Raw genomic sequence first — 26,112 nt, forward strand, 5'->3', positions numbered from 1 at the left:
CTCTCCCTGAGACTTCCCCTTCCTGAGTGGGAGGGTAACACTATTAGCAACCATCCTTTGTGGAGGCACAGAAAAGGCCAACTGTGGGGAGAGGGCAGTTTGGGAAGGGAGCTGTATAATAATTAGCGCAGATTTAGGCCACGTGGGGCCATACGATAACTCACATTAGGTGCCTCACTCCGTCTCCCTGTGATGGGCTGACCGTGCACGAAAGGTTTGCGAGTCGGGGATCCTTCCGAGTCGAGGGAGCCGGCTCTTCGGTTCGGTTAGCAGAGGCGTAGGTCTAGGACTTGCAGACTGAATCTAGACAAAGGATTTTGCCTGGAGCGTTGTTACAAGTCCAGGAATTTCCTAAAGGAGCATCTGAATGCTGATTAAGGAAATCCAGCACTGCTCAAGGCAGCTTGGCGTTTTCAGTAAGATTTTCGTCGGCAGGTTTCACGAGCCCACGATGGAATTTCTGGGCCAAAGCCAGAAAGGCAAAGCACAATAGCCTGACGATCAAAGCGATTACCCAGCCTGGTGGGACCCCCGCTCCTGGGAAAAGCAGAAATTTAGACCTGGTCTCCTACATCCCAGGACAGCAACCTGTCCAGACTATCGCCTGCTTCTGAGCGCATTTCTTCAAAGTCGCAAACAAGCTTTCTGAAATAGGATTTTTGGTTTTCCAGTCACCTCCATCATACCTGGTGTCCAATGTGAAGCACCGTTAGGCATCTGAAAAGGCCGGCGGAGTGTGTCACAGATTCACAGAAATTTAGGGCTGCAAGGGACCTTGTGAGACCACTGGGAGATGGGGAGCAGAAATGAAAATCTAGTTGCCCAGCTGATCAGATCCTCTGCTGGCATAAACGAAATACGTGCCTATAGCACCCCATTACATTCCTATACAATCCTACGGGTTTCAACCCCTTGGTAATCTATAGGGAAGAGCAGTGCAATTTATATCTGTACGATGGACAAATTTAGGCATGTATACACATATACACACACACAGATCTGCTCATCGGATTCTCTAATTACACACGGATTATTTCCCGCCATCTGAGAAAATATCAGGGAAAATGTTTACTTCAAAACCTCCCACATCTTACAGACGGTCCAGAGGCTGTTACTAGGATATAAAAATAGCCCATTTCTTTCCACAAAGAAAAAAAATCCAGTCCATTGTGTTGCTTCATTTGACTGTCAATGAGAACTGAAGGTGAAGGGCAGGCTCTCAAACCTGAGCTAAACAGGAGGAAAACAGCCTCTCTCAACAAAATGCCAGAACAGACCAAGTGGAAACGCAATGACCTGTACGAATGCAAGTAAATGGTGTCTGCATTCGGAAGCTCGGTGATGAGGACGACATCTTTTCCCTTCAAGCCACCCGCATCGCCTGGTCCTTGGAAGAGGGAAATCAGCCCCACTCTCTAATGGGCTCTCAAGTAGTTCCCCCCTTGATTGCGTTATGAGAATAGTCTGCAAAAAACTGGAGTTTGGGGGAAACTTTGTAGCTTTTCTCTGAACATACAATTAACGAGCAAGATGCATCTCCTTTCTGCTCCGCAGCTGGCCCTGATGGCTGTTGCAGCTCAAAGCCACTGATCTGTTCTTTTAAGACGAAATCTTTGCATCAGATGTGTCACTATTTGATCTTTCTTTCTTTTTAATGATAAGAGGATGAGGACTTTAAGCCGAATGGTCTCTTTCATGTTGGGTCTTCATGCTTTGTTGTTTTGGAAACAATTATCCAAAGTCTTTTACTCTCCATATTTCTCCCTGCCTGCTTCCACAGCACAGCCTTTTCCTGCCTGACCACACAATAAAGGGTCAAAGCGATGAAGGGCTCATTCCCGAGGCCATGTTTGTATTTACAGATCTAGAGGGGTCAGTGTGCGTGTGGCATATGGCACTTAGAGCATTAAAAGGAAGTTTTCCTTTCCTTGCCCATATCCAACAAGTTAGTAGGTGGACAACGAGGGAAGAGATTGCTCTATGCTCATGGCTCTTAAATCTAGCAAAAAAAGGAGTAACGATGCAGTTTCATAGATTTCATAGACATTAGGGCTGGAAGGGACCTCGGGAGATCATCGAGTCCAGCCCCCTGCCCAACGGGCAGGAAGTCAGCTGGGGTCATAGGATCCTAGCAAGATAAGCATCCAATTTGCTCTTGCAGTGGTAGGAAACTGAAGCTAGGTAACGCAGGTTAGAAACAGTGTCCAGGATTACCTTAGAACAATTTACCAAAGCATGTGGGGAAAAGCAGAGGGAATAAAGCAGAAGACAAAACCCCAGGATTTGTCCCACGGAGCGTTTCAGTCACATAGGACTGAGGACCAACTTCTGTTGTGTGGCTGTAAAGGCAGAGTCACTCTCTTGACATCAGTGAATTACTTCAGATTTATATGGGCACGAGGTCAGGATCTGGCTGTGCACAGGGTGACAGGATCTGCTGCAAGTCTTCCAGCCAAGCCTGAGACTAGGGAAACATTCTTGGATTCCTGCGCATCAGCATATTGCAGGACCCTGGGAAAGTACAAAGCAGGCACGGACCCTCCTGACTAATCTTTCCAGAGCAACAGGCAAAGAAACCATTCTTAGAAGCATTTTCCCAAGGAGCTTCCAGCCATTATCCCCACTGACCTCACAGTCACCAAAATACTTGAATCATATCAACTAGCTTTTGAGTCTCATACAGCCCACATTACCTAAAACAGCTAGGGCAACATATGTCTTCTTCAAATAAGAACCCAGAAGCTCACGTCCTGAGTTATATTGCAACAGGCCACATTATGCTGTAGGTCTCCGATCAACTCCATTAAGGCGTTCTTGAAGACTAATATGCCCAGCATGTTCCATAATAAAATGAACCACTACATTATAGTAACACCGAGTGAAAATGTACAGTGTAAGTCACCTGCAATGATCATAATGTTTCTTGAAAACTCAAAGTGTTGTTGATGTACAGTTAATGGGAGCAGCAGCTATTTGTGTTTAGGTCTGTAAGGATCCCTAAACTCTTCCTCCTATACAAGGACATTTGTCATATGTATTGGGACATTGTAACTTATTTCTCAGTTGTGGCTATGTTGTTTGCTTAATTAAGCTGCATTAGTAATTTGACAAGGTTTAAGGCTGGGTGGAATGTAAAGCTGAGTGAGTCCAGCTAAGCTGTCTGTTCAAATGTTCAAACTGCTGAAATGAATTCACTTCTATTACGTTGAGTTGGTGAAAAGCACACTGCACAGTGATTTTCCATCATGCATTGTTTTTCTGAAGATATTCTACCAATGAATTCACTATCAGAGATGTAGGTCTAAGCGAAGACTGGAGATTTAAGATAGCACCGTTCACTTTCCATGAGAGTGCTCCATTTGGGATCCTGAGCTTTTAAGATCCTCTGATCCAGTCAGAAATTGGTTACTTTACATGGTCAAAACAGCAAGAAAATATTCAGGTCTTTAATAAAATAAATGGCTTATAAACATCATAGATTAGTGATTCTCAACCAGGGTGATGCACCATCCTCAGATGCTGTGAGATCCCTTTAAGGGTGCCACACAACATTAGCAGTCTTTGGTGTGCAAACACCCACATGAGATTCACAAGATAAACCCAGAGATTTCAAAGTGGAATCTAGGGCCGTGTATAGACGAAACAAGGGGCATGTGTGCATGACACTTTAAAGTGGGCTAAATGCTTTTGCACTGCTTTAATGGTCTCAGTGTTTGCACACCTCGCTGGTGTACCGCACATTAATTTCAGCCACTTTAGGAAATTTGGTGATGTAACGTGCCTTAAATGACTTGGGGCGCGGCAATCTAAAACTCCTCCAAGCAGTTTTAGTTTGTTGCCCCTACAGCCATGGAGTGAGGTACTGGGCTCCATGCAGCTCCACGGCTCGGCAGGAAGTCTTGCAGGCAGCCTGGCAGCAGCCTGGGAAGGCAGGCTCTGCCCAAGAAAAGCGATGAGTCTGATCTTTTCTTTTCCACCCTGGAGTCTGCCTGCCTGCCGGAGCTGTGCAGGTGCCAGGTGCTTCCTTGTGTGGCCACAGTGCCCCCGGGACCACCCAAACCAGAGGCTTGCAGGTGAGTGCTGCCTGGGGGTGAAGGGGCCCTGCTGCTGCCACTGACAGAAGCATCAGGCCCCTCTCCCCAGCCCAGGGACCGCTCTGCTGCCAGCAGCTTGCTCTTCCCTCCCCACCATCAGAGAGGCAGGTAAGTGTAGGGTGTGTGCATGACTCAAAACCCACCGCTTCAGTTTAGGGTTCATCTACACATGCCCTAGAATATCAAAAACAAACTGACCTGTTGTGGTCTTTGCAAAGAACTCACAACAGAATAATTACTCTATTATTTTTCTGTAGGCAAAAAATGAGTGAAAGCGAAGAGGGTGCCTTGACTCTAACCAGGCTGAGAACCATGGGCCTCCCGAGTGTGGGGTGGCACCAGTGGGGCATGACTGGGGGCAGGTCCCCAACCACCAGCCAGGGGCTGGGGAGTCCCCCAGCGGCCAGTCACCAAAGCAAACAGGTGGTGCCAAATTCAGGGGGGGCATGAGCGCTCTTCATGGCCCCCTACCAGCTGCTGTCAGGGGAGGCAAGCGCTCTCAGGGGGCATGTGCCCCCCCATATCACCTCTGCTGAGAACCATAGGTCCAGACTCAAAAATTAATTTGCAAATGGTTTGAACAACAAATAAGACTTAAGATAATGGCCTGATCATGGGTAATTTGTGACTAGGAAAAGAGGGAAAAATTCATTCCGTATAAGAGGCATTACCAGTAGAATTTAAGCCCCCTGGGAAAACCCTACCAGAAAGCAGGGGAAGTCTAACCTGCCCAAGGACCCAAAGTCCCTGGCTATTGCAGTCCAGTCTGCCTTCCCCAGTTATTGCTGCTAGAAAGCAGTGTGGTGTCCTGTCCCTGCACCCAGAAAATATAGACTCAATGGGGTGTCCCCACTAAGATGGCACCTGGGGCTGGTGCCTGGCTTCCCAATTCCTTGTTATGCTACTGTCCAATGATATTATTCCCTATAAAGTTCTTCTCCCACCTCCTGTGGCACTGGTTCTAGCTGCATTCAGTGCTGTTATAACGATTTCACAAAGCTTTAGCCGAACATCACTAGTTGTGTGGGCTTAAACAACACGTTTGACTAGTGGTTTAGCATGTCTGATTTTGTTGATGTAGAAAAGGCTTTAACAAGAGCCTGGGGACAAAGTACAATTATCAAGTTATAGTTTGCATGAATATAAATCAGACAAAAGCTAAAAATTAAAGCCCACTACTACTTTTGTTAACCTAGAGGCAAATCAAGTGGTTTCTTTTAATCTAGGGACAGACATTATACATAAACCAGTTTAACTGATCAGAAACTGGTTTTACCTTGTAACAGAACAGATGTTCAGTGCATATAAACCAGTCTGAAAATGGCTGAAACCGGTTTGAGATTAACTTGGTTGAAACCCTAAACATTTACTAATAAAAGTCAATCTGACTTAACCGATTTGGGTCAAACCAGTTTATTTAGTTTCTGTCCCAGACCCTTTACCAGTTTAAGATGAATCAGACTCCTCCCTAGTATCCCAGCATGCTCTCTGGGCTGGGCAGGGTGCTGTGCTCCACAGCAGGGCTGGCTCCCCCCCTGCCCTCCCTGGCTGCAGCACAGCAGGTTTACCTGGCTTCCTCCTGCTCTCCCCCTCCCCTCACCACTCCCTGCTAAGCAGGGATCCCCCATCCCCTCTGCCTACACAGACACCTCAGCATTAGTCAGCAGACCACATGCTGGCTATGGTCCATGCTGTGGCAGACAGCAGTTTCAACTTAGGGCTTTTTGGAGCTAATCAACAGCTCAACTGGTAATGACTCTCCATTCCTTCTTTGTTTAAGAAGAGCTTGAACTAAGGAGAGAGGCTGTTTGTTTTCTGATGGGGTGATAAATGCTAATAATGGATCTTATAAATGCTCTGTTATCAAGGAGGGGAGGAACCCCTCCCCAATCCTGCTGGGGCCTGGCCACACCCCCGTCAGCTCAGCCCTGTGAAAAGGAAGGAAGGACTGCTCTAGCATCCCCTGGCTTCAAGCCTGAGCTACTTCAGGCATGTGCCTGCATGTCTGGGATGTCTGTACAGTTATAAACTGATTCAGCCTAGCCAGGTTAGACTAACCTGCAAAGATTGAATCGATTTAGGCTCAGGCTTTTTGAATGTCCCTAGCCTGACTGACAATTCCACTGCAGTCTATCTGTGCATCTATCCCATACTCATCACCATAACAGAGCATCTTCTATGAACTGTCGTAAGTCAATGGCACTACCAATATGAATACAGGCTGCAGAATCAATTTATATTGCAAGTATCTCATTTTCTGTACCATATTATGATGTCAATTCTGAATCTGTGGCTCACAAAAATCCAGTCTACACTTTTGCCCCATGGCAGGAAAGATAATTTAGTGTACTGGTTCCCAACAGTCTGAGTAACCCCAGTTATAGACAGAGCAAAGACCCACTTTAGTAGAAAGTTCTCTTATAAAACTCATCCTGCAGATATTTTTAAGTTGTTGCTGACTGCGAATTGCTCATAACACTTGCTGCATTCAGTGGCTCAGACAAGAGTCCTTTCTGTTCCCAGACAAGGGTTGGGTATATTGTTAAAAAGAGGAAAAGGGGATGGGGTGGGGGGGAGACTCTCTCATGTTTTAAATCTTAGAAAATGAGGATTGAAAGGGACCTCAGGAGGTCACCTAGTCCAACCTCCTTTATGTATTAACTGTCTTAGAGAATTCACTTGTATCTAAGCAAAAAGAACACAAATCTGAATTTCTTTTGGGTTTTCTTATAAATGATCATTTAAAAAAGGCTCCTTTATCTCGACTAGGATGTACACTTTCATTAGAAAGGAAAGATGCACATGATGCTGGAGACTGTGTGGCCCTTTATTGTGGGCATGTAGGAAGGTCTTAAAACCACAGGATATGGAAGCATCACAGAAAATAACTTTGGGCAAGCCACTTAACCTTGTTAACAGAAAGGAATAATATAACCCATCATTATATTATAAATTAATATAATCCATATCCATAATTATGGAATAATATAAATTATAATTATGAATGGATTTCCCCATCCATAAATAATTATATTGACCTACACCAGGAGAGTTAGTTCTGAGATTTGGAAGGTGCTATGAAATCATTAGCATGAAGGAGCTATTCAAGGGAGATAATGAATATACGAATTCAGCACATCAGAAAAGCCCAGCAGCCTTATTCTTTTAACGAAGGCACAGTAAACAGCATTAGTACCTAGCACAATCTGACACTTATACAGAAATGCTTAGTGGGAAGATTTCCAAACTGCTTACAAATTGCACATGGCTTACGATGAAGAGCTTCTTTGGACTAGTCCTGTTACTCAGCGGGCGTATCTACATGTGCATTAAGCCCCTTTTCCTAATGGCTTAGTGTGCTTCGTGCACACCACCGTCTAGGTCACAGATTTGCAGGCTTGAGCAAATACAGAGTGAACAGGGCTTATTTCTCAATGGCATTCCCAAGCTCCCTCGGGGGGTGGTGCTGACATATGTACAAGGTCTCTTGACAGTTCTCAGTCCTCCCATTACAGGACCACTGGAACACACACTTGCACATATGCAGAAGCCAGTTCGCTATAATTTGTCCCTCTGTTACTCCTTTGACTTTACATGCTTGGCAAACACTGATGTATCTGGGCTCACAGAGCTCCTGGGAGGTATCAGTCCTTTCAACAGAAACAGGGAGATAAGCAGATGAGAGGTGGCTGGTCTAAAGCCAGATGCCCTCACTGGCCGCTTTGTTTCTCCAGCCAGTACTACACATGCATCCACCCCATAATGCCTAGCCAATATATTGAGTTTCGGGAAGTAAAAATAGTAGCAAACAATCTATTGAGGAGGTAGAGTGGAGTTAATGAAAATGCCCAGTGTTCTGCCTTCAAACCTGATGATCTGCAACATAAAAACTCTGATGAAATTCAAATTAATTTTCTAGGCAGCTTGTTAGAGTCTTAAGGGATGGGGGTGGGGGGTAGAGAACTGAATTGAAAACAATCAGTACAAACCAGCATCTCAGTCACTTCATTGTATCTATAGGCAGCAGACTGAAGCTGCACAGAAGTTAAAACCTACAGCCAACAAAGAGGATTTATTCTCTTGATTTAGAAGTTTACGACTCATTCCCATTTTGGTCATTGTCTGAAACGTTTGCCATTTCCCCAGCCCCCAGCACCATCCCGGCCATAAAAAACACCCATTAAGTATTCTCGCTCCTTATCTCGATACACAAGGAATCCAAATGTTCACTGCTATCTGGAACCTGACTTCCTGTTATTAAGAACGACATCCTAGTATTTAGCAGCACAAATATTATTTCCTTCGCTTTTTCTTCCAATCAGGCAGAATGTCTAATGATTCCGGGGTTCGCTTCCTGCTTGTAATTAAGTAGGTCACAGCTGCGAAGCAAGAGAACAAGAAAATATTCAGATCACACAAAGTCAAGAGCGATCAAATCATTTGCAGCTGAAGGATACGGCAGTGTTTAAGTACTGTAGGAGCCTAAAGTCTATGAAAAACAAACGTAGGAAAATTGGAGATGATGATGAACTGGCAGTTTTAATTCTGCCAGGCACAGAGGTAATTAAAGAGAGCAATCCAGAACTGGCTATTTTTGTTAGCAAATTGAACAGATTTGTGCAAGACCAGGTAGTTGAAATAAGAGTCTGTGATCTGTTGCTTCAGGCCACATAATCCATCCAGGAGCGGTATATTGCATTGCCAGCAAGGTTCTTTGGGTAGATGTGATATCTTCTATTAAGCCAACTGAGTAGTCGGTAAAAAGTTCTTTGCAAGCTTTCGGGTGCAATCACCCTTCTTCAAGCATATGGAGAAGGGTGTTCTGAGACTCCAAGGAATGAGAAAGCTAAAAGTATAGCAGGAAGTCAGCATGAAACTTTGATTGCAGTACAGGTGTTTTTGATCCATGCTTGTAACCTACAGTACTACGCTGCCTTTATTCTATTAAGATAGTAGTTTTTAACCCTTTTCATTCACAGACCCCTAAAATATTTTGAATGAAGGTGCAGACCCCTTTAAAATTTCAAATGAAAGATGTGAACCCCTGTGAATTGTAAGTGTGGGTATTCGCATACTTTTGATTGATGATAGTTATCTTTCATAGACCCCTTAAGACATAGTCTGTGGACTCCCAGGGGTCCATGGATCATGGTTGAAAACCACCACATCTGAATTACATCTCCTGTTTGGCCCGAGACTGAATCTGATCATTATTTGGCTGTTTTCAGTCTACAGAGAATGGTGATGGAGCACAGCCGCTTGGTCATGCAGGGTCCTTTGACCTTACCAGATGAATACACAGACAGGTAGAAAATTGCACGCTGGGAAGTCTAGGAAGTATAGTTCTAATAAGCAATGGGTGAATCCCAAGGTATAGCAATTTTGGGTTTGGTTCAATAATGCTCAAATACCATCCGATTGATCCAGACAACAACCCCAATGACTTGGGGAAGGTCTTGTCATGGACGCAGTACATGAGACACACTGGGTAATTGGCTTGATCAAGCTTATGCAAAAAAAGTCAGTGGGAAAAAAAATCGAGGGGCAGAACTTGGGAGCTCCTAGTTCCCAGCTCTATACTTAGCCATGACACTTATCTGCCCCAGTTAGCCGAGATTAAGTGGGTTTTGTTTTTTTTCCCCTCTATACAGAATTATCCACATTTTTCCACTAGCTGGCATCTCTGTCCCAAGAAGCCATGGTCATAATAAACTTTTCTTTATCACATGATGCTGGAGGAGACTATGGAGTCTCCTGTGGGATGGATCAAAGGATTCCCTTCCCTTCTCTTGCCCAATGGAAGACACGCAGGTCCTGTGCCAGCCCCGGTATGGGGGAATGAGAATCGGGGCTTTCAGGTCAAGTAGTCTCTCAAGAGGCAGTGGGACCCCTATATTAGCTCTTATCTGTCAATGCTTATAGGCTTGGCAGTGCTACGCTTGCTAGCACCGCAGTGGAAAAAGACTTGGCGGTCATGATTGACCACAAGATGAACATGAGCCACCACTGCGAGGTCGCAACTGGCAAAGCAAACACAACTCTGGCTTGCATACATAGATGCTTCTCAAGTAAATCTCAGGATGTCATCCTCCTGCTGTAGTTGGCCTTGGGGAGGCCGCTGCTGGAGGACTGCATCCAATTCTGGGCTCCTCAATTCAAGGAGGATGTGGAGAAGCATGACAGAGTCCAGAGGAGAGTCACACGCATGATCAGAGGGCAAGAGAGCAGGTCTTATGAAGAGAGTCTAAGAGTCATGGGACTCTTCAGCCTGGAAAAGTGCAGGCTCGGGGGGACCTGCTGGCTGCGTATAAGTACACAAGGGTGTACACCAGGATCGGGGGAAACACCTGTTCACCAGAGCACCCCAAGGAAGGACAAAGACCAATGGTCATAAACTCCTCCAAGACTGTTTTAGGCTAGACGTAAGGAAAAATGTCTTTATTGTCTGAGCCCCCAAGACCTGGAATAGACTCCCTCCAGAAGTGGTGCATGCACCTACTCTGGACTCATTCGAGAAACATTTGGATGTTTATCTTGCTGGGATCCTCTGACCCCAGCTGACTTCCTGCCCCTGGGGTGGAGGGCTGGACTTGATGATCTTTGAGGTCCCTTCCAGCCCTGACGTCTATGAAATCCTATTCATCAGCCACAACATTTCTTACAACCCCAGAGAACCTGAGCAACAGACCTTCAAATTTATTTCAAAATGCATTTCAAGAATTTCAAGGGCTGTTTGTATTAATCCTGTGCACAGAACAGTTTCACATAGCTGCAGGTTGGTTGAGTCCTCTGTCCAGTGCTAGCTCTGCTTCTTGTAGAGGAGGAGAGTGGGAGCAAAGATACCTTCCCATTATCTTCAAGCCTCTTTGTACTCCAGGGCTGTCTGGGAGCTTGCCTGGTGTTTAGTATAAATTAGAGCAGCAACAGCTCCTATCAGAGGCAATGGCAGCAGCTAAAATAGCCAAAGAACCACATCAGCCCCCTCAGCAATGCAGTTCCCCGTGTCAGCACTGCACCATCCTGGCAAGCCAACAGAGCTGACTTATTCAATCTTAAGGTCTGATACTTATGCAGTCCTTTGCACTGCTGTTGCGGAGTAAAGAGATCAACTGGGATCCCATCCAAATGTTTTATGGCTGTAGCATTGGGGATCTTCCCGCTTCTTTGGTGGGTGTGAGAAACGTCATTTGTCAGATTTATATGCAGGCCCTCACAACCCCACGTTGTAGAAGGCAAGAGTCCACTCCGGCAGACAGACAGTGGTTTGACATGCAAGTTCCCCTGTGAATCTGTCCAGTTGCACAACTTGTTTCATATTTGATTTTGTCAGGAAGGTGATTAAAACATGCACGTATGCTGCAGTTCTACATAAAAATATGTTGTAGGAGAAGAGGTTAGTTTAAATGATTATACACTACTTGTGACCTCATGGTTACTCACGCTCTAGCTGAAAAGGGTCACAAGGGGAATGGGAAAATAAACCGCACAAACTGCATTCTGCTTTTGGTCCCCTTGTGATCAGACGTGACTAGTTCACTCCAGGACAAACATCTACAGACATGAGGCTTTTTTTGTGCTGATGCTTCTTGGCCTTGCAAGCCAACCAGGGAGATTCATGCTTTCTTGATGTAAAAGCATTAAAACAAATAAGAGGAAAGCAAGGGATCCATCCCATGTACAGCGATTTTGTTGCCAATCCTTTAGTTTCTACTTGAGCACAACTCTCATTGACCTCTAGGGGTTGGGAGGAGGCCACACGGGGCTTGCAGCTTGTCTTCATGTGAGCCGATTATTTGTGGTCTGTCTGTCTCTTCCTTGGTACCCACCTGAGTCATCCTACGAGGCTCTGATGTTCAGAAAGCCCTGAACACCCGCTCTCCAAAAAGTTATTTTGAGTTCCTTTTGGCTTGGACCCCACAGAAAGCAAAGCCCCCAAAATTATGCTTGCGTCTCCTTAGAATTCGAGGGGCAGGGGTGGGGAAAATGGCTGCGTTTTATATATAGCATAACAATAATAGGCTCTGCGAGGGGAGTTCATAGGTCTCCTTACATTCTCTCTCTACAATAAAATGCCATCCTGTCTGTATGTGCTATTAATCTCTTTTGCTATTTCCCTTCAGCACAAGCATCAGATAATAGGCCCCAGTAATGTCTTCAATTATTACTAACGTCACAACAAGAAAAGCCAAGATGCTCAGGAATGAAGAGCATTCAGTGCGCCGACTGAACAATGCCTGCCCAGAGGATATTACTGCAATGCTTTTAAGGGAAAAAAGGGGCCAGATCTTCTGCTGGCATCCACTGGTTTATGCTTCCACTGGCTTCAATAGAGCCATTATCAATTTATACAACCTAAGGATCTAGCCCAAGATCCAAAGCACTCTAATCTGATTGATCAAATCCAGCAAAGCTTGCCTACATAGCTGAATTGAATAAAAATCAATGATCTCTGTTTATATTACTCTCCTGGCAATGCTCCCACTAGCTTGCAACAGCAGCAAGATCTTTTTCCCAGGAAGCTGTGGCAATTGGTACATTTGAAAGTTTACAGAAGGACACTGCAATGGCTGGATTACACAACGCCCACTGTTGACAGAATAACTTCCCACCATTTCTGGGTGCAACGGCTGAAAATTAGAGGCCCTCCTCCCAATCCCTAGTGTGGTCTGCACATAAAAAAATCAAGGTGGAAAATATATTCAAGAAGCAGCAAATGTAGTGTGCGAGCCCTATGTTTTGACATTGGCTCTGAGAAGTCCACGAGTCCCAGTCTGAGCAAATCATTTCAGCTTTTCCCCTCACCGCATCCTCTGTCTGCCTAATCGGTACAGCAATATTTGCAGACTGTCTTCTGCAGCGGTATGGTCAGGATTACTGCCTGCAGAGCCCCTGGAACATGCAAAACTGAGTATATTTTGAAGAGTAATTTTAAAGCGTGACTAGAGTTGCAAAACCTCCTTCCTGAAATGGCCTGCCAATCATATAAATTCAAGAGAGATTTTCCTGTGTTATATTAAACCCCCGCCCAAAAAACTGTGTACTCCTGTCACTGGACTCAAATACCAGTTGTCTGAGCCAGGATGCTGATGGCAGCTGATGAAAGGAGGGTGCTTGGGAAATATTTGTAAGTTGGTTTTCCTTCAGGGCCTGAAAATTCACAAGGGGTCCCCAACTATTGGGACCCTCCCAACCAGAGCAAGCTCTCTGCACAATTCTACTTTCCTATCTCATGATAAAGATATGCAATGCATCAAAGCACTTGGATTGAATCAAACCTCAAACATCCCTTTGAAAGGCAGTAGACAAGGGTCATTTACTGCTTTAATGCACACAGAAAGTGATGCTTATAAAAGTGGTCAGTAATTCTAAGAATCCAAACTGATACAAGTCTTATCTCAGTTTTCACCATCTCTGAAAAAACAGATGCCTCCACATAGCAAAAGCAGGCTGAGAAAGAATCCTTGAGCATCATGACACAAAGAACCATGAAATAACCCTCCAGACACACACAAGTGCATGCAGGAGTATTGGTGTGGATCAGGCCTCCCTGCAGGGCAGTTTGCACAAGGGCAGGGCATTCATATCTGAATTCGCTTGCACAACCCATACCTACAGTTAGCCATTAAAAAGTCATAGCAGCCATGCCTTCATCTTCATCTTTCAACTGCAGCTTCTATAGAGGACAGGACTCAACAGCCCAGGAGCCCCCTTCCAGTCCTATGCTCCTCGTATGGGGGCGCTACTAGAAAAATGCTGACACTGCAAGGAAATAAAACCCAACACTATAAAACATTAATAGCAGAATTTCTTGTTAGCAGATGAAGCTCATTCTGCATCTCATAAGTTGCTATAGGCAGGGAATGCACATCTATATGTAATGGAAAAAGCTGATGGGAGTCAAGAACCTGCTTGTGTAGCAATCACCTGTTCCTAGAAGAAGAAAAGTTGTACTTGAACTGCAGGGAAATCTCAGTCAGATGCTTCTTACTATAGCCACACTAATAGCAGGTTGTCAGACCCTAGTTACTGTTCCACAAGGAGTTTACCTAGTACACGTTGATGCAAAACCTGGAGAGAAAAGTAGATGTTGACACCAATTTGATTTTACTGAGCAAGTGCTGGAAACCAAGATGAATGCAATACATTTGCTTGCTTCTTTCAACAGCTTGCACAACCCTAAATTACCACTTCTAAATATACTGCAGAAGTACAGCTGGGTTGCAGTGTATGTGTGGGTAGCTAAGTGGCATCGTTTGCAACCTATTATCATTTCAGAGGCTTTTCATGCAATATCTTTGGGAGGCGACTTGCATTCTTCGCCTTGTACGAATTAGAGAGCATGATACATGGAGATGATGTATAAAGCATAAATAAAATAAAAAGGGCTCAAGAGTCACTTGTTTTTGCCTTCTGCTAGGAGATGGAAATGGCTGTTTTGATGGCTATCTATACTTTTAGGCCAAGAAAAAAAAAAAAAGACAGACCCCTTTTGTCTTTAAAATCTTTGGATGAAGACCTTTGATTCCAAATACATTGGTAATTAAAAATAAGAACGTTTAGACCAGATCAGTACAGAGCATGATGAATAATTTGGCCATTTGCCTAGAATGTCCAGTATGCGTCACTCATTGGGTTTGCCGACATGCTTCGATGCCATGTCTACATCCGATACCCAACACGTGTCACTTCCATCCTATTTGTAAAATGTACACGGCATTAGTCCAGAGCAACTAGACAAACTGGAGGGAGCTGCTCACAGTACAGTAGTTGCAATCACAGAGCCTCATCACTAGGTGGTGGGATCAATAACAGGTGGTTTACATTGAGCAAAGGTATGCATGGGTATTTGGGGAGGTTAGATTGAGATAAAAATGGCCACCCAATCTCAGGTAAGTACGACAGGAGGGGCCAAGCAGGGTACGCGTGCATGGGAAATCAGGTGGCATCCATGGGGGAGCAGAGGTTTTGGGGAGGGCAAATGGAGTCCACGGGAGGGATCGGGGGCAAGGCAGGGTCTGTGGAGGGGTTGGGCAGGATCGTGGGGGCTCGTAGAGTCTGCAGGGAGACTTGGGGAAGCGGGGGGGGGGGTCTTTTCCCTACCCACAGGAAACAGGGGCTGTTTTTAGCCCCCTGCCTTCCCAGCCCAATATGAACAACTCCCCCCACAACCTCCCCCCCCCGCCATTCCACCCACCCTTCCTCACTTCCTCCTAGCACAGGAGAACACTGGTAAGACTGGTGCTGGGAGTGGTCTGCGGGGTGGGGTAGGGGTTGGAGGGTTCTCAAGTTTCCCTACCTGCCCCCCTGGGACCAGGCTTTTCTCAGCCCTGAGGCTGAGGCCAGCAGCTGGGCTTTTGAGCCCCAGGGCTGTGCTGGGAACTGTACAGAAGTTCAGTTAGATGGGTCACGTGCCACAATCTAAGTTAGGGCGCAGACAAAAGTGCAGCTCCCCAGTATAACTGAGAACATTTTGCAGAAAGCATTTTGAGTTGCAATGATCCCCCGGACCAAACAGAAGTTCACTGTTGGCTCCAGAGGGGAGGGGAATCTAGCTGCCGGCTGGGAGCTTGCAGCCGGTTTCCCCTAGCAATAGCCCCCGCTCCCTGCCAGCCTGCTGAGCTTTCAGAATGGGAGGGGGGAAAGGGAGCAGGCAGAGCTCATCCTAAGGGGTCTCCAGCTAGTGCTGGTGGGGTGGGCGAATTGGAGCCCCCTGCCACTATGGGGGGCTTCCAATACTCCTGTCCCACTCTTCAGTGGGGGCTGAAAAAACCCCCAGAGCAAACCCCTACTCCCTTTCCCCGACCCCCAATCTGAAAACTGCACTGCCTCACAGCGTCTGAGCTAACACAAGTTACAGAAGATGTTTTGTTTTGAAACATCTTCATCTGAACCCTCAAGCCATGAGGGTTAAAGTTGTCACCCAACTGGCCATTTTTAAAGCAACAATACACTCATGTTTGGTCATGGCTATAGACCGCTTTCTGTGGCCAGATTGAGCAAAAGTTGTTACTTACGTCTGTGCCCTTACACTACCTCAGAGGTATACTGAATTGAGGTTAGGTTGGCCACTTTTAAACTGATCTAACTGTCCTGAACTTCTGTACAGTTTGCACTTACATTGACCTAACTAGGGATTTAAGTGTACGGTCTTCACCTGGATGAAGTAAGTTAGATTAGGTGGCCATTTTTAACACGACTAACCTCCCCCAAGCCTTCCTGAACATATGTATGTATCCCCAGCATCTGTCCCAGGGATGAAACAAACTAGAGCTGTGGAGAGAGGACCTATATACCAGTATGACTTACATCACTGCCTGGGTACTTGCTTTTCTCAGGATAACTTTACTTTGCAGTGAAATAACTTATACTGATGTTAGGCTGCATTGTCTCCACAGTGACATTGGTATAAAAGGTAAGTTACAGGAAAGTAGGACTGGAAGGGACCTCATGAGGTCATTTAATCCAACACCTGCTCAAGGCTGGATCATCCCTGACTAAATTTTCCCAGCCAAGTGTTTGCTTGACTTCTTCAGAGGTGGAGATTTCACAGTTCTAGGTCACTTGTTCTACATACACACACCAGAAGCCGTTCTTAAAACAGATAAAAAACCAGAACCTTCCTCTAAAAAACAAACAAAATAAACCCACTAGAAGTTGATGAGAAATATTACATATCTCTAAGAAATACTTTAAGTTCCAGACAGAAAGTTCATGAAGATATTTGAGCACTTGTCTAAAATATGAAGTCAGTTATCCATATCTTCTGGGCTGAAAATCCTTTGAGAACACACGCTCTTTGGGTTGTTTATTACTTCCCCCTTCTTTGATTAAAAAATGCTGCAAAGACAGCCTCTCTCCTGGTGTTTTACCCTATTGCTCTGGGGCCAAGGACAGGGTACAACCTCACTGTCTGCCTGCAGTTCTGTTCACTCATGACACTCTCTAATTTGGTCTTTGATCTTGGCCAGAGATGTCAAAAAATGAAAAAGTAGTAGAGGGGAAAAATGGGCCATATTTTTCTGAACCCCCCCCACAAAAAGACAGAGCATAAAGTTCTGGGTTCATTCACAGTTGCTCAAAAGGACAAGTAAATGTTACAGCATCCTGGCTTGAATGGAGAAAGATTTTTGCGACCAAAATAAGTGGGATGAGACGACATTGTGTCATTCACGAGGAATACACCTACTTAGTATCCAAATACTATAGACATGGGGAAGCTTATCCAGGCCTGTATCCTGAATCATGGGCAGATCTAGAATTTTGAAAGCAGGGTGCAGATGGTGTGGTGCATCCTTATATAAATAACACCACACATTTTTCCACAATTAAAAATAAAGTAGAAGCTTTACTAATATGCTAGGAGCTGAGGGCTGTATTATACCGTTTCAGATTGAAGCAAACATAAATATAACTTCATTGGAACAAGTTAAAAAACAAATCTGCAGGGCTGTGAAATAGGAGCTTCATTACCAGGGGCAGCTATCAGACAGCAGAATTGCAAAGCAGAGGATAGCTGGATTGGTGGAACAGCAAGACCATTCAAAAGGAGAGCGTTGTTAATACCTGTGGGATGCAGAGCTTAGAAGGGATCAGGTAGAGGATAATGAGCCATAAAGTCAACTGACTCCCTCAGTGCTGCCCAACTAGAAATGCTGCAGCCACCGCAAGCACTTGCTTTTAAAACTTTGGGTGGTACAGGAATTAAAGCAGGGTGAAAGTGCATCCATTGCATCTGCCCCTGTCCTAAATGGACCAGAGCGCAGTCTGAAGGCAAGATGCAACCCGCAGCAATTCTATAGCTCTGTGGGTCTCACTTCTGTTCTTGCTCTATAAGAAAGAGTGTATCCAAATGGCTTCCTTGAGATGTTATAGGTGCATGCTTCTGGGACTTGGGGAGGTATTTGATGATAAGCAAGTATAGCATTAGTCAATGGTAATGCCAGACCGGTGTGTTCTGCAATGCACGTTTCCTACATTTTCCATGGTGCTGGCCATAAGATAGTTAGCAGGAATGATCAAAACAAGGTGTAAAAAAGAAGCCTTACCCTGACCCTCCTCACCAAACCATTGATGCCTTTTAGAAATGAAAGTTTATTAACAAACATTTTGGGGAGAAGGACTGATCTAGTATTATTCACATAGTTTTCACCCTTATCCTGCAACATGCATTTGCGTTACTGATTTCCAGCCAAGATTGGGATTAGGTGGTGCCAAATTGCAATGAAAAAGGCTTTTCATTTTCTGGTCAAAATAAGGAGCACAACTGCCAGAAACTGCACAGAAGATCTTCTTCTTATGAGGTCTCCAAGCCTGGAGACTTGGAGAATTCAGTTAAACTTCAACTTTTTGAAAGAGCATCTAAACAGAACCTTGATTCTGTAGCACTGGAAGCTCACCAATCACTATTTATTAGATGCTGCTGCTCTCTCACCTCTTACGCTGCTGAACTTCTCACGATCTGGGGGGGGGCAAAGGGGGAAAAGAGTCGGGCAGAGTCCTGATAAGTTTTACAGAAAGTCTGTTTTGATTTGCGAGCTCTCTAACTTCTGACGGGGAAGGTGTCAAAAAATATTAAGACTTCCAGGTAACCATGAAGGTGATCCCAGCATTTGTCTGTCCAGGTAAAGGTCAAATTAAATCAATTCCTCCAAAATACTCATGAAAAGTCAGAAAAAATAAACATCAGATTACGTGAATAAAGTTGATGCTTCAGCAATCATAAGTGATGTTCATATCAGAGCTTTTAAACAGGTGACGGTCTTACTATTCAGGACAGGCCTCTCCCTCCATCGTCTCTGATTGATAGTTATTTATCTACTTGTGAATAATTCATTGCAAAGAAGGTATTTCACAAATTATTGTTGTTTTATACCACCACTTGTCACCTTGGGATGTGAAGCCCTTGCAAAAAAGAGAGGGGCACAAGTGGAGTCCAACACAACAAGTCTCTTCTCATGACATCAAATTATTCACAAATCATTGCTGTCATTATGGCTAGTGACAAAAAAAAGGTATCAGTAGGCATGTCTGCATGTGCAGCCGACTAAAGTAACTGCTGGTACTGCACAGCCCTGGTGTTGTACAGGTTGTTTCTGACCCTACTGCGCAGTAGCAGCAGTGTCATGGTTTGTGCCCGTCAACACTGTATTGCCATTGGGATGAGCTACATCACCATAGCTCACCACTACAGTGACGTACCATCTCATGTAGATGCACCCAGTGTCATTTAAGCAGCCCATAGGACATACTGGGCTGCTGAAAACTCAAAGCAGCATCTCCAAATTTCACAGGAAGCACTTGGGTAAACCCCTAGAAAGGCAAAGGGTTTTATGAACCTGCATACAGTTTGGAAAGTTTGTGTTTAAGTGACTTCAACTGTGATCTGCAAATCTCAGCATCTCTAAATCGGGGAACTTGCTCAGTTGCAGTGTCTGATCCAATGCTGACAGTTTCATTCAAGCAGACTGCACTAATGGCTCTTACAAATGAGGCACGCTGGCAACCAGGAGTCCTGCAAAATCAGCTCCATTCATTCCACTGTTAGACCCCCACTACGACCCTTGGTGTGAATGGCTACGTACTACTTGGCTCCAACATCCGTGCTGCAAGATGATTAATAACAAGGCATACGCTCTGAAGTATGTCATGTCTAGTAGAAAAAGAAAAATCAATGAACCAGAACTAGTAATAAATGCCAGTGGACTGTATGATAGCAATTTTGCCCTTGGTATGTGTCTGGCCCATTTCACTGGAGGGTAAATAGGCAAGAAGTATAATATTCTTTCCCAAAGGTCACAATATGTCAGCAGCAGAGTGTGGGAAAACCCACCACAGACTTAGCCTGGGAAGCAAAGAGACAGATTTTCCTCTGTCCTGAATTCTCTCTTCTCAAGAGAAGTTTATTTATAGACAGAACGAAGCCTCCTTCCACATTCGCAACGTATTTCTAGTCTGAGATGAGAACATGGGAACTTGGTTTCAACAGTTTCTTTGCCGTCTGCTCGTAACGGCAATAAATAGTCACCCGTAGTTTCTCTCCGAGCGGTACGCTTTAGGGACATTTGGAATGGGAGCATCGTAGGGAACACCAAATCCTACAGTTGGTTACACAAGTGTAAACCCTGAATGGCATCATTAGAGTTGCCGTGGATTTAGCCGAGGTAATCGACAGCAGAGTTCTGGTTCAGTGGGTGTGTCTACATGTTCATTAATGCGTTGTAATTACAGAGCGTTACGTTTAGTACCTTTAATAACAGGTACTAACTTAATGTGCCATAATTGGTGTTACTGTGCAGTAGCACCAGCGTACACTTTTTTGTGACACTAACGTGGAGTAGATAGATTCTACTGTGCATTAGTGCAGTTGCATGTTTTTTGCCTGCCACGCTAATGTGCAGTAGAATTACTTTAGTGCACATCTATGGCTCGTGTAGATGTGCCCAGTGACTCACTCCTAGCTGCGTTTCCAAACCTTGGCTTATCCCTCTTAGTGACTGCATAAAATTAAAAAGCTTCTGGTAATAGGCAATCTACTATGAAAATCTACTCCCCAGTGGCATTTCAACCAGGTTTCGCTGAACTCACGGAGCTGTGCCGAATTGTACCACTGGACAAGGCAGACCTAAACGCACAGGCACAAGCTGTCCCATCTAATTTAAAAAACACTTTTCTTACCATCTCTCTCACAGTTGGATCAACCTTTTTTCATATGTGAAACACTTCATTTAATCTCGAGATTGCCTTGCCTTTTTACCCAGGTTCCATAATGTCAACCTTTAAGCTCTGGAGAAATAGGTGCTGGCAGTGTTGTAAGTGTGTGCTGGCTTTCTGCCTTAAGGATCAACTTCCTGTGTCTGTTGCACAGCATTCCTGAAGTCAGGAAAATAGCTGAGGAAGGAGTCAACATCTGCTTTTAGCAGAGTCCTTACCCTAACAGAAGCAGAGAATTAATTGAAACAGGCATTTGTCAGTTTTGACATTAAACAGCATACTAAAGATCATCCCCTTGCATGCATCCACATCACAGACATAATCAAGACTGCTACCCATCATTAAGTGAATTACATTAGTAATACATGGAGGTACTGGGGGAGAGAGTGTCCCTAAATGTAGAAATAAAGCCAAAGGGGGGAGGGGGGAGAGGAAATAGTGGCTCTGAAAAGGATGACCTTGTGGTGCAGGCTCTGGATTAGGACATGGGATGCCTGGGTCAAGTCCCCGTTCTGACACAGACTTTGTGTGGCCCTGGTTCAATTCCTTTATTCACTCTGCCTCTATTTCCCCATTAGTCAAAAGTTAGGATTACTAGCTCTTTTTTCCTCTCCTAATGTGCCTAGTTTATTCAGAGTGCAAACTCTTGGAAACTGGAAACATTTCCCCTCCCTATATTTGTACAAGACTTAGTGGAACAAGCATCCTGGCTGGTGGTTTCTGTGTTACTGGAATATGATGAAGGGAGATGCAGTGGAAAGATAAGGGGAGACAGCTAAGGTAAAAACTGCTGCAACCAGGTTCTTTCTGGAAACATTCATCCTGCATATATTCTGCCTGCTCACGGAGGTGTGGCGATATCTTGAGATCAAAAAAGACAAGCAAATTTTAAATTACCAAGTGGGAATGAGTGAGAGGAGCCTTTTGATTTTATTTTTTTAAACCAAACAACAAACCAACCAACCTACAATTGAGGTTGATCCCAAGCTTGGAAAAATAGAGACAGCCATGAAAAAGCCTTACTCTGCCTGCTTTCTGGACTTCTGGCTTTCACTCTTCCTTTATAGAAATATATGATGTGGTTTCAGCAAGTTCCTACAAGCCAGCAGACAACATAAGATGTGGTGTTAGCATTGATGCAGCCTCGTACATTCATATTAGTGTCGCTATTGAGAAGAGTGAAGAGTGAGCTAGGAAAAAGCTTGTGCAAGTCATGCCTGGCTGTGCCGCGCTTGAGTTACGACCCTCCGTCTCACTTGTGGACAGTTATGATTAATGTAGTGCAGAATCTCCCACTCCCTACCATTGTGTGAGCCTGTATATTCTCTCCCCGTGCGTGTTCATCTCTACGTCTATACAACATTACCCGTGCATACACACATGTAATGTACGGTACGGAGGTAACAATTCACTGCAGTTATCATGAGCAATTGCTAAGCTTCTTGCCCTCAATTTCGAGGTCCTTCGCAATTCCACCCCTTCCTTGACTGCTCTAGTCTCTCATAATGCCATCTCCAACCTCCTCTTGTTCTGAGCAATACCAGCCTTGCCTGTCTGTTCGACTCCCCCGCACCTTCTATGCTGCTCTTGGTGATGGAGCATTGTCCTGGGACTGATCTGCCTTAAAACTCCCTTCAAGACCCACCACTGCCACAAAGCATCAGTAATCAAGTGATACCTCGATTCTATGCTTGAATGATACGTGTGTATTAGATCCCTCTCCCCCTCCAGTATGGAAAACGTAGGCTAGCCTACCAGACTCCACAAAGGGAAGTCAGGCTCTCTACAACTCCCTCCTCAGGCTACAGCTCACGTGGCAGCGCAGCCAGCAATGGTTACTTGCTCGAAATTCCCTGCTGCAACCGATTATGGAAGGAATGGCAAGAGCAATGAGTGGGAGGAAGCCTGGCCGCTGACCACTGCTGGAGAGAAGAGCCAGACAATTCTCCCAGCTGACTAGGAGTTTCCATTGAGAAATTGTTAGGCTGAGAAACCTCTATGTGCATGAAGTCACCGATGCAAGAGCTGCGGTTCCAAGCATCAGCTCTGCACTGCTATGACAGTCGATGCTGGTTAGAGCAGGCAAGGGGCTACTCTGATCTGTTCCAGCTGGGTATGATCCCAAAAAAGGGATCGTGCACTCCAGGGGAGGGAGCACACCATGCACTTTGGATTAGCCCTTTAGGGCTGGTTGCAGCAGTTGCTGCTGGACCTTGCGCCAGATGAATGGTCTCCCACTCTGGGAGGAATTCACTATTAACTCAAGGGAAACAGAATTTTTAGGGAACGTCAGTCTCCTGCTCCAGGCAACATTCACATTATCTTGCAGTAGCAACTATGAAGACACTAGACACTGACTCCTGCAACTGTAAAAGTTCAGCTCCTATTGCAGCCTGTCACACCCTTGTTACAGATCTCAGGAACTATATTTACCCTTGGAAATCTGTGACTGGGGCTCAGACCCGGCAAGACAGAAATGTGTGGGTGGGTTCCTATAACCTCACAGACAAAAGGACTCCACAAAGCCACGGGGGTCCATTCTGTACAGATACTGCCTTGCAGCACAATCCATATGTAGAAATGAAGCACAAGTGTAGGGATGTCCATACCTGCATACAAGGGATACTTTGATGTGGTTCTACAATGTGAGCTTTTTAAAGTTTTTGCTATTGGTCCTTGGCTAGCACCAAGGAGCCCCAGTCATGGACCGATAACATTTGCTAGGAGCTGTACAAACTGAACAACCACCCCGCCCAGAGTTGGGATCCCAAAGGCAAGTTAGGGGCTGACTGCAATTTGGAGTGAAGGAAGTGGGCCCACTGAGAACGGAGGGTCCTTCAGCTCCTACCAGCTGGAAAATGTGTCGGCGGTGACATCTATGAATGTGTTACAAACAACCAAGCAATTCCAAACGACAGCTGCGTGAATAATTGATTTTTTTGGTTCACTTGCCAATTGGGCAAGGTAGGGAGGGGGGCAAAGAAAAGTGTGACGTGTTGACAAAAATAACCCAAATATTTTGGATCGGAGTCAACGGAATCAAAAAGCTCAGTTAGAGGGGTTAAAAGAAAAAAAAACCCTTTTAACCCTTTATAAAAAGACTGACTAAGTAGGTTACTTTGAATGTGTCAAAACACTGATTTTTTTCAAAGCTATTGTTTTTCCAGTGGAAGCTACTTAAAAATGAAAACAAACATTTCTAAATGGCTTCAGTTGATTCAAAACGATGTTTTCCAGCAAATTAAGTATTTGGCCAAATTATTTTGCCCAGCTTGCCACTGAACAATTATGGGAGCTCTTCGCTTCCCAATCACAGACAAACCAGACTTATAAAAGTGCCACGGCTGAGAAGTCAGTGGATGAACTGAATCTCTTCAGACCTTTATCCACAATATCCAAACTACAAAGAGCCATGAGTGAGCAAAATGCATTCTGTCACTTTAATTGAGCAACATTTAAGTACTAGAAAAAGTGACAGGCAGGGTAGTTCCTGTGCAGTTTGCATGTGCCACGGCAAGTCTTGGCACTTCCATAGGAACGCCGAAGCCGCCTGGGTTTTGGATAGGTCAGCAGGGGGTAAACCCACGATTTAAAAAGCAGCTTTTGTTTTCAGTAGGTCGCCACACATTTGTCCTCTTTGGTCTCCCAGGGTGCAATGTTAGTAGCTAGATGGGATTCCTGCTTCTTCTACAACCATTTTGCCATTTCCGTCAGTCCTCAAAGCTAAAGGGAACCTTGTCCCTCAAGGTCAAAGCACTGCAGTCAGTGAGAGCTTCACTTCCTGAAGGCACAACATAATTATGTCACTAGTGCATTAAAAAAAAAAAAAAACAAAACATAAATGGGTAGTTAGTTAGGGTCTCTGGGGAGATTGGCGAACATTGACATGAGCGCTATATAGCATCTTAACTTTTTGATCTGCTAAGTGTCAAGTTGCCAAGTGCCGTCATATAGGGAAGCCTCACTTCTCGGGTGCTAGCAGTTCTGTAGAGGCTCTAAGAACTGTGTTCGAGATACTTTTTAATGAGCATTTGTCTCCAATACATTTATTCTCCATGACCTATTACCTCATCTCCACACCTCCAGCGCCAACAGGATGCTGGGAACGACAAGAAAGTAACGAACACCGTCCCATTTCACTCTTGCCATTTGATCTAGCTAGTACCAGTTATGACAGTGCACTGTCATACAGACCACGCTGCTGACTAGTGAGCCCAGCATAACCCTCACGTGTACCAAGAGCTCAAAATATCACAGCTTGCAGTGCTCACTACCATGCATTTCATGTGTGCTCTGCCTATATCAATTCCTAGTACATCACCATGCAGCTCCAACCAATACTGATTATGAGACATCATACAGACCCATCTATTACCGATTACTAGGACCATCCATCATCATATAGCCCCAACTAATACAAATTACTAGGAATCATTCCAGTAGTATCGACTACTACCGTGCATCATCATAGAGCCTCTGACTAGTACAAATTATTACATATTGCCATGTCGAGTTTACTACTACCCATTGCTACCTTCTACACTCATGCAGCCTGACTGGTACTAATTAGGACACGTCATCATACTCGTCTCCCTAGTACCAATTTCTGCATATAATGACATAGTAAACAGTATCAGCAGGGGCTCACTGAAGGGGTAAAGTCTCAACACAAAGAAATCAGAGCTTACCCTTTCCACACTGCGCCTCCTCAGCGATCCATATGGTATTTTGAACAAAAGTCTTCGGGTCCTACTGGGAGTCACAGCTGTCTGTACTACCATAGTGCAGAGCTAACTCGAATGTGTGTACGTGCTAGTACACGGCGGAGAGAGGCTTCTTTGTAAATAAAACTTAACAGTCGTGTCCAGATTTTCCAAATATCAAGTAGCTGAGTGGGTTTTTTACTCTAGACCCTATGAGTCAAGATGTGGTTTGCAAAAGAGAAAAAGCCCAACCCTGTAACCTTAACAACATGCCTCAAGCAGCAGATCTCCAGCTTCCTTCTGTTTCTCTCAGCAGAGTTTGCTCAGCAGGATTGCTGTGCCAGAGGTGGACGAATGAAGCTTCTGGGGAGAATGTTCTAAAAATGTCAACCTCGCTTCTTTTAGCTACAGATGGTAACCAGGTCAGTCGTCTAATCAAAGCTCTATCAGACTTATTATACATTTCGTCACATGACAGTAGACCCCTCTGGTTTGCTGTGCAGTAGATCACATGTCCACCTTAAAAAGAATATCTGGTGTATCACCATCTGGTGCAGAGATTAATGTTAAACCCTGCATTTGGATATTACTCTCTTTTAGACGCA

The 26,112-nt window shown here is 44.8% G+C and overlaps 1 protein-coding gene across 2 annotated transcripts in view; it reads right to left on the minus strand.

Moving 5' to 3' along the window:
* FRMD4A (FERM domain containing 4A) overlaps positions 1-25,786 on the minus strand; it is a 272,648-nt gene extending 246,862 nt beyond the window's left edge. Inside the window, exon 1 of one of the 2 annotated variants that reach the window (XM_090041830.1) lies at positions 25,493-25,774. In XM_090041830.1, the coding sequence (XP_089897956.1) occupies positions 25,493-25,585 (93 nt within the window). In that variant the 5' untranslated portion in view covers positions 25,586-25,774. Of the gene's footprint in view, positions 1-25,492 lie in introns of both variants that reach the window. The other variant, XM_090041834.1, reaches the window with a different exon arrangement.
* Positions 25,787-26,112: the final 326 nt, after the last annotated feature.

The sequence above is a fragment of the Crocodylus siamensis genome, chromosome 4, assembly GCF_052110815.1.
Source record: "Crocodylus siamensis isolate JL-2025a chromosome 4, ASM5211081v1, whole genome shotgun sequence".
In the NCBI taxonomy this organism is placed as follows: Eukaryota; Metazoa; Chordata; order Crocodylia; family Crocodylidae; genus Crocodylus; species Crocodylus siamensis.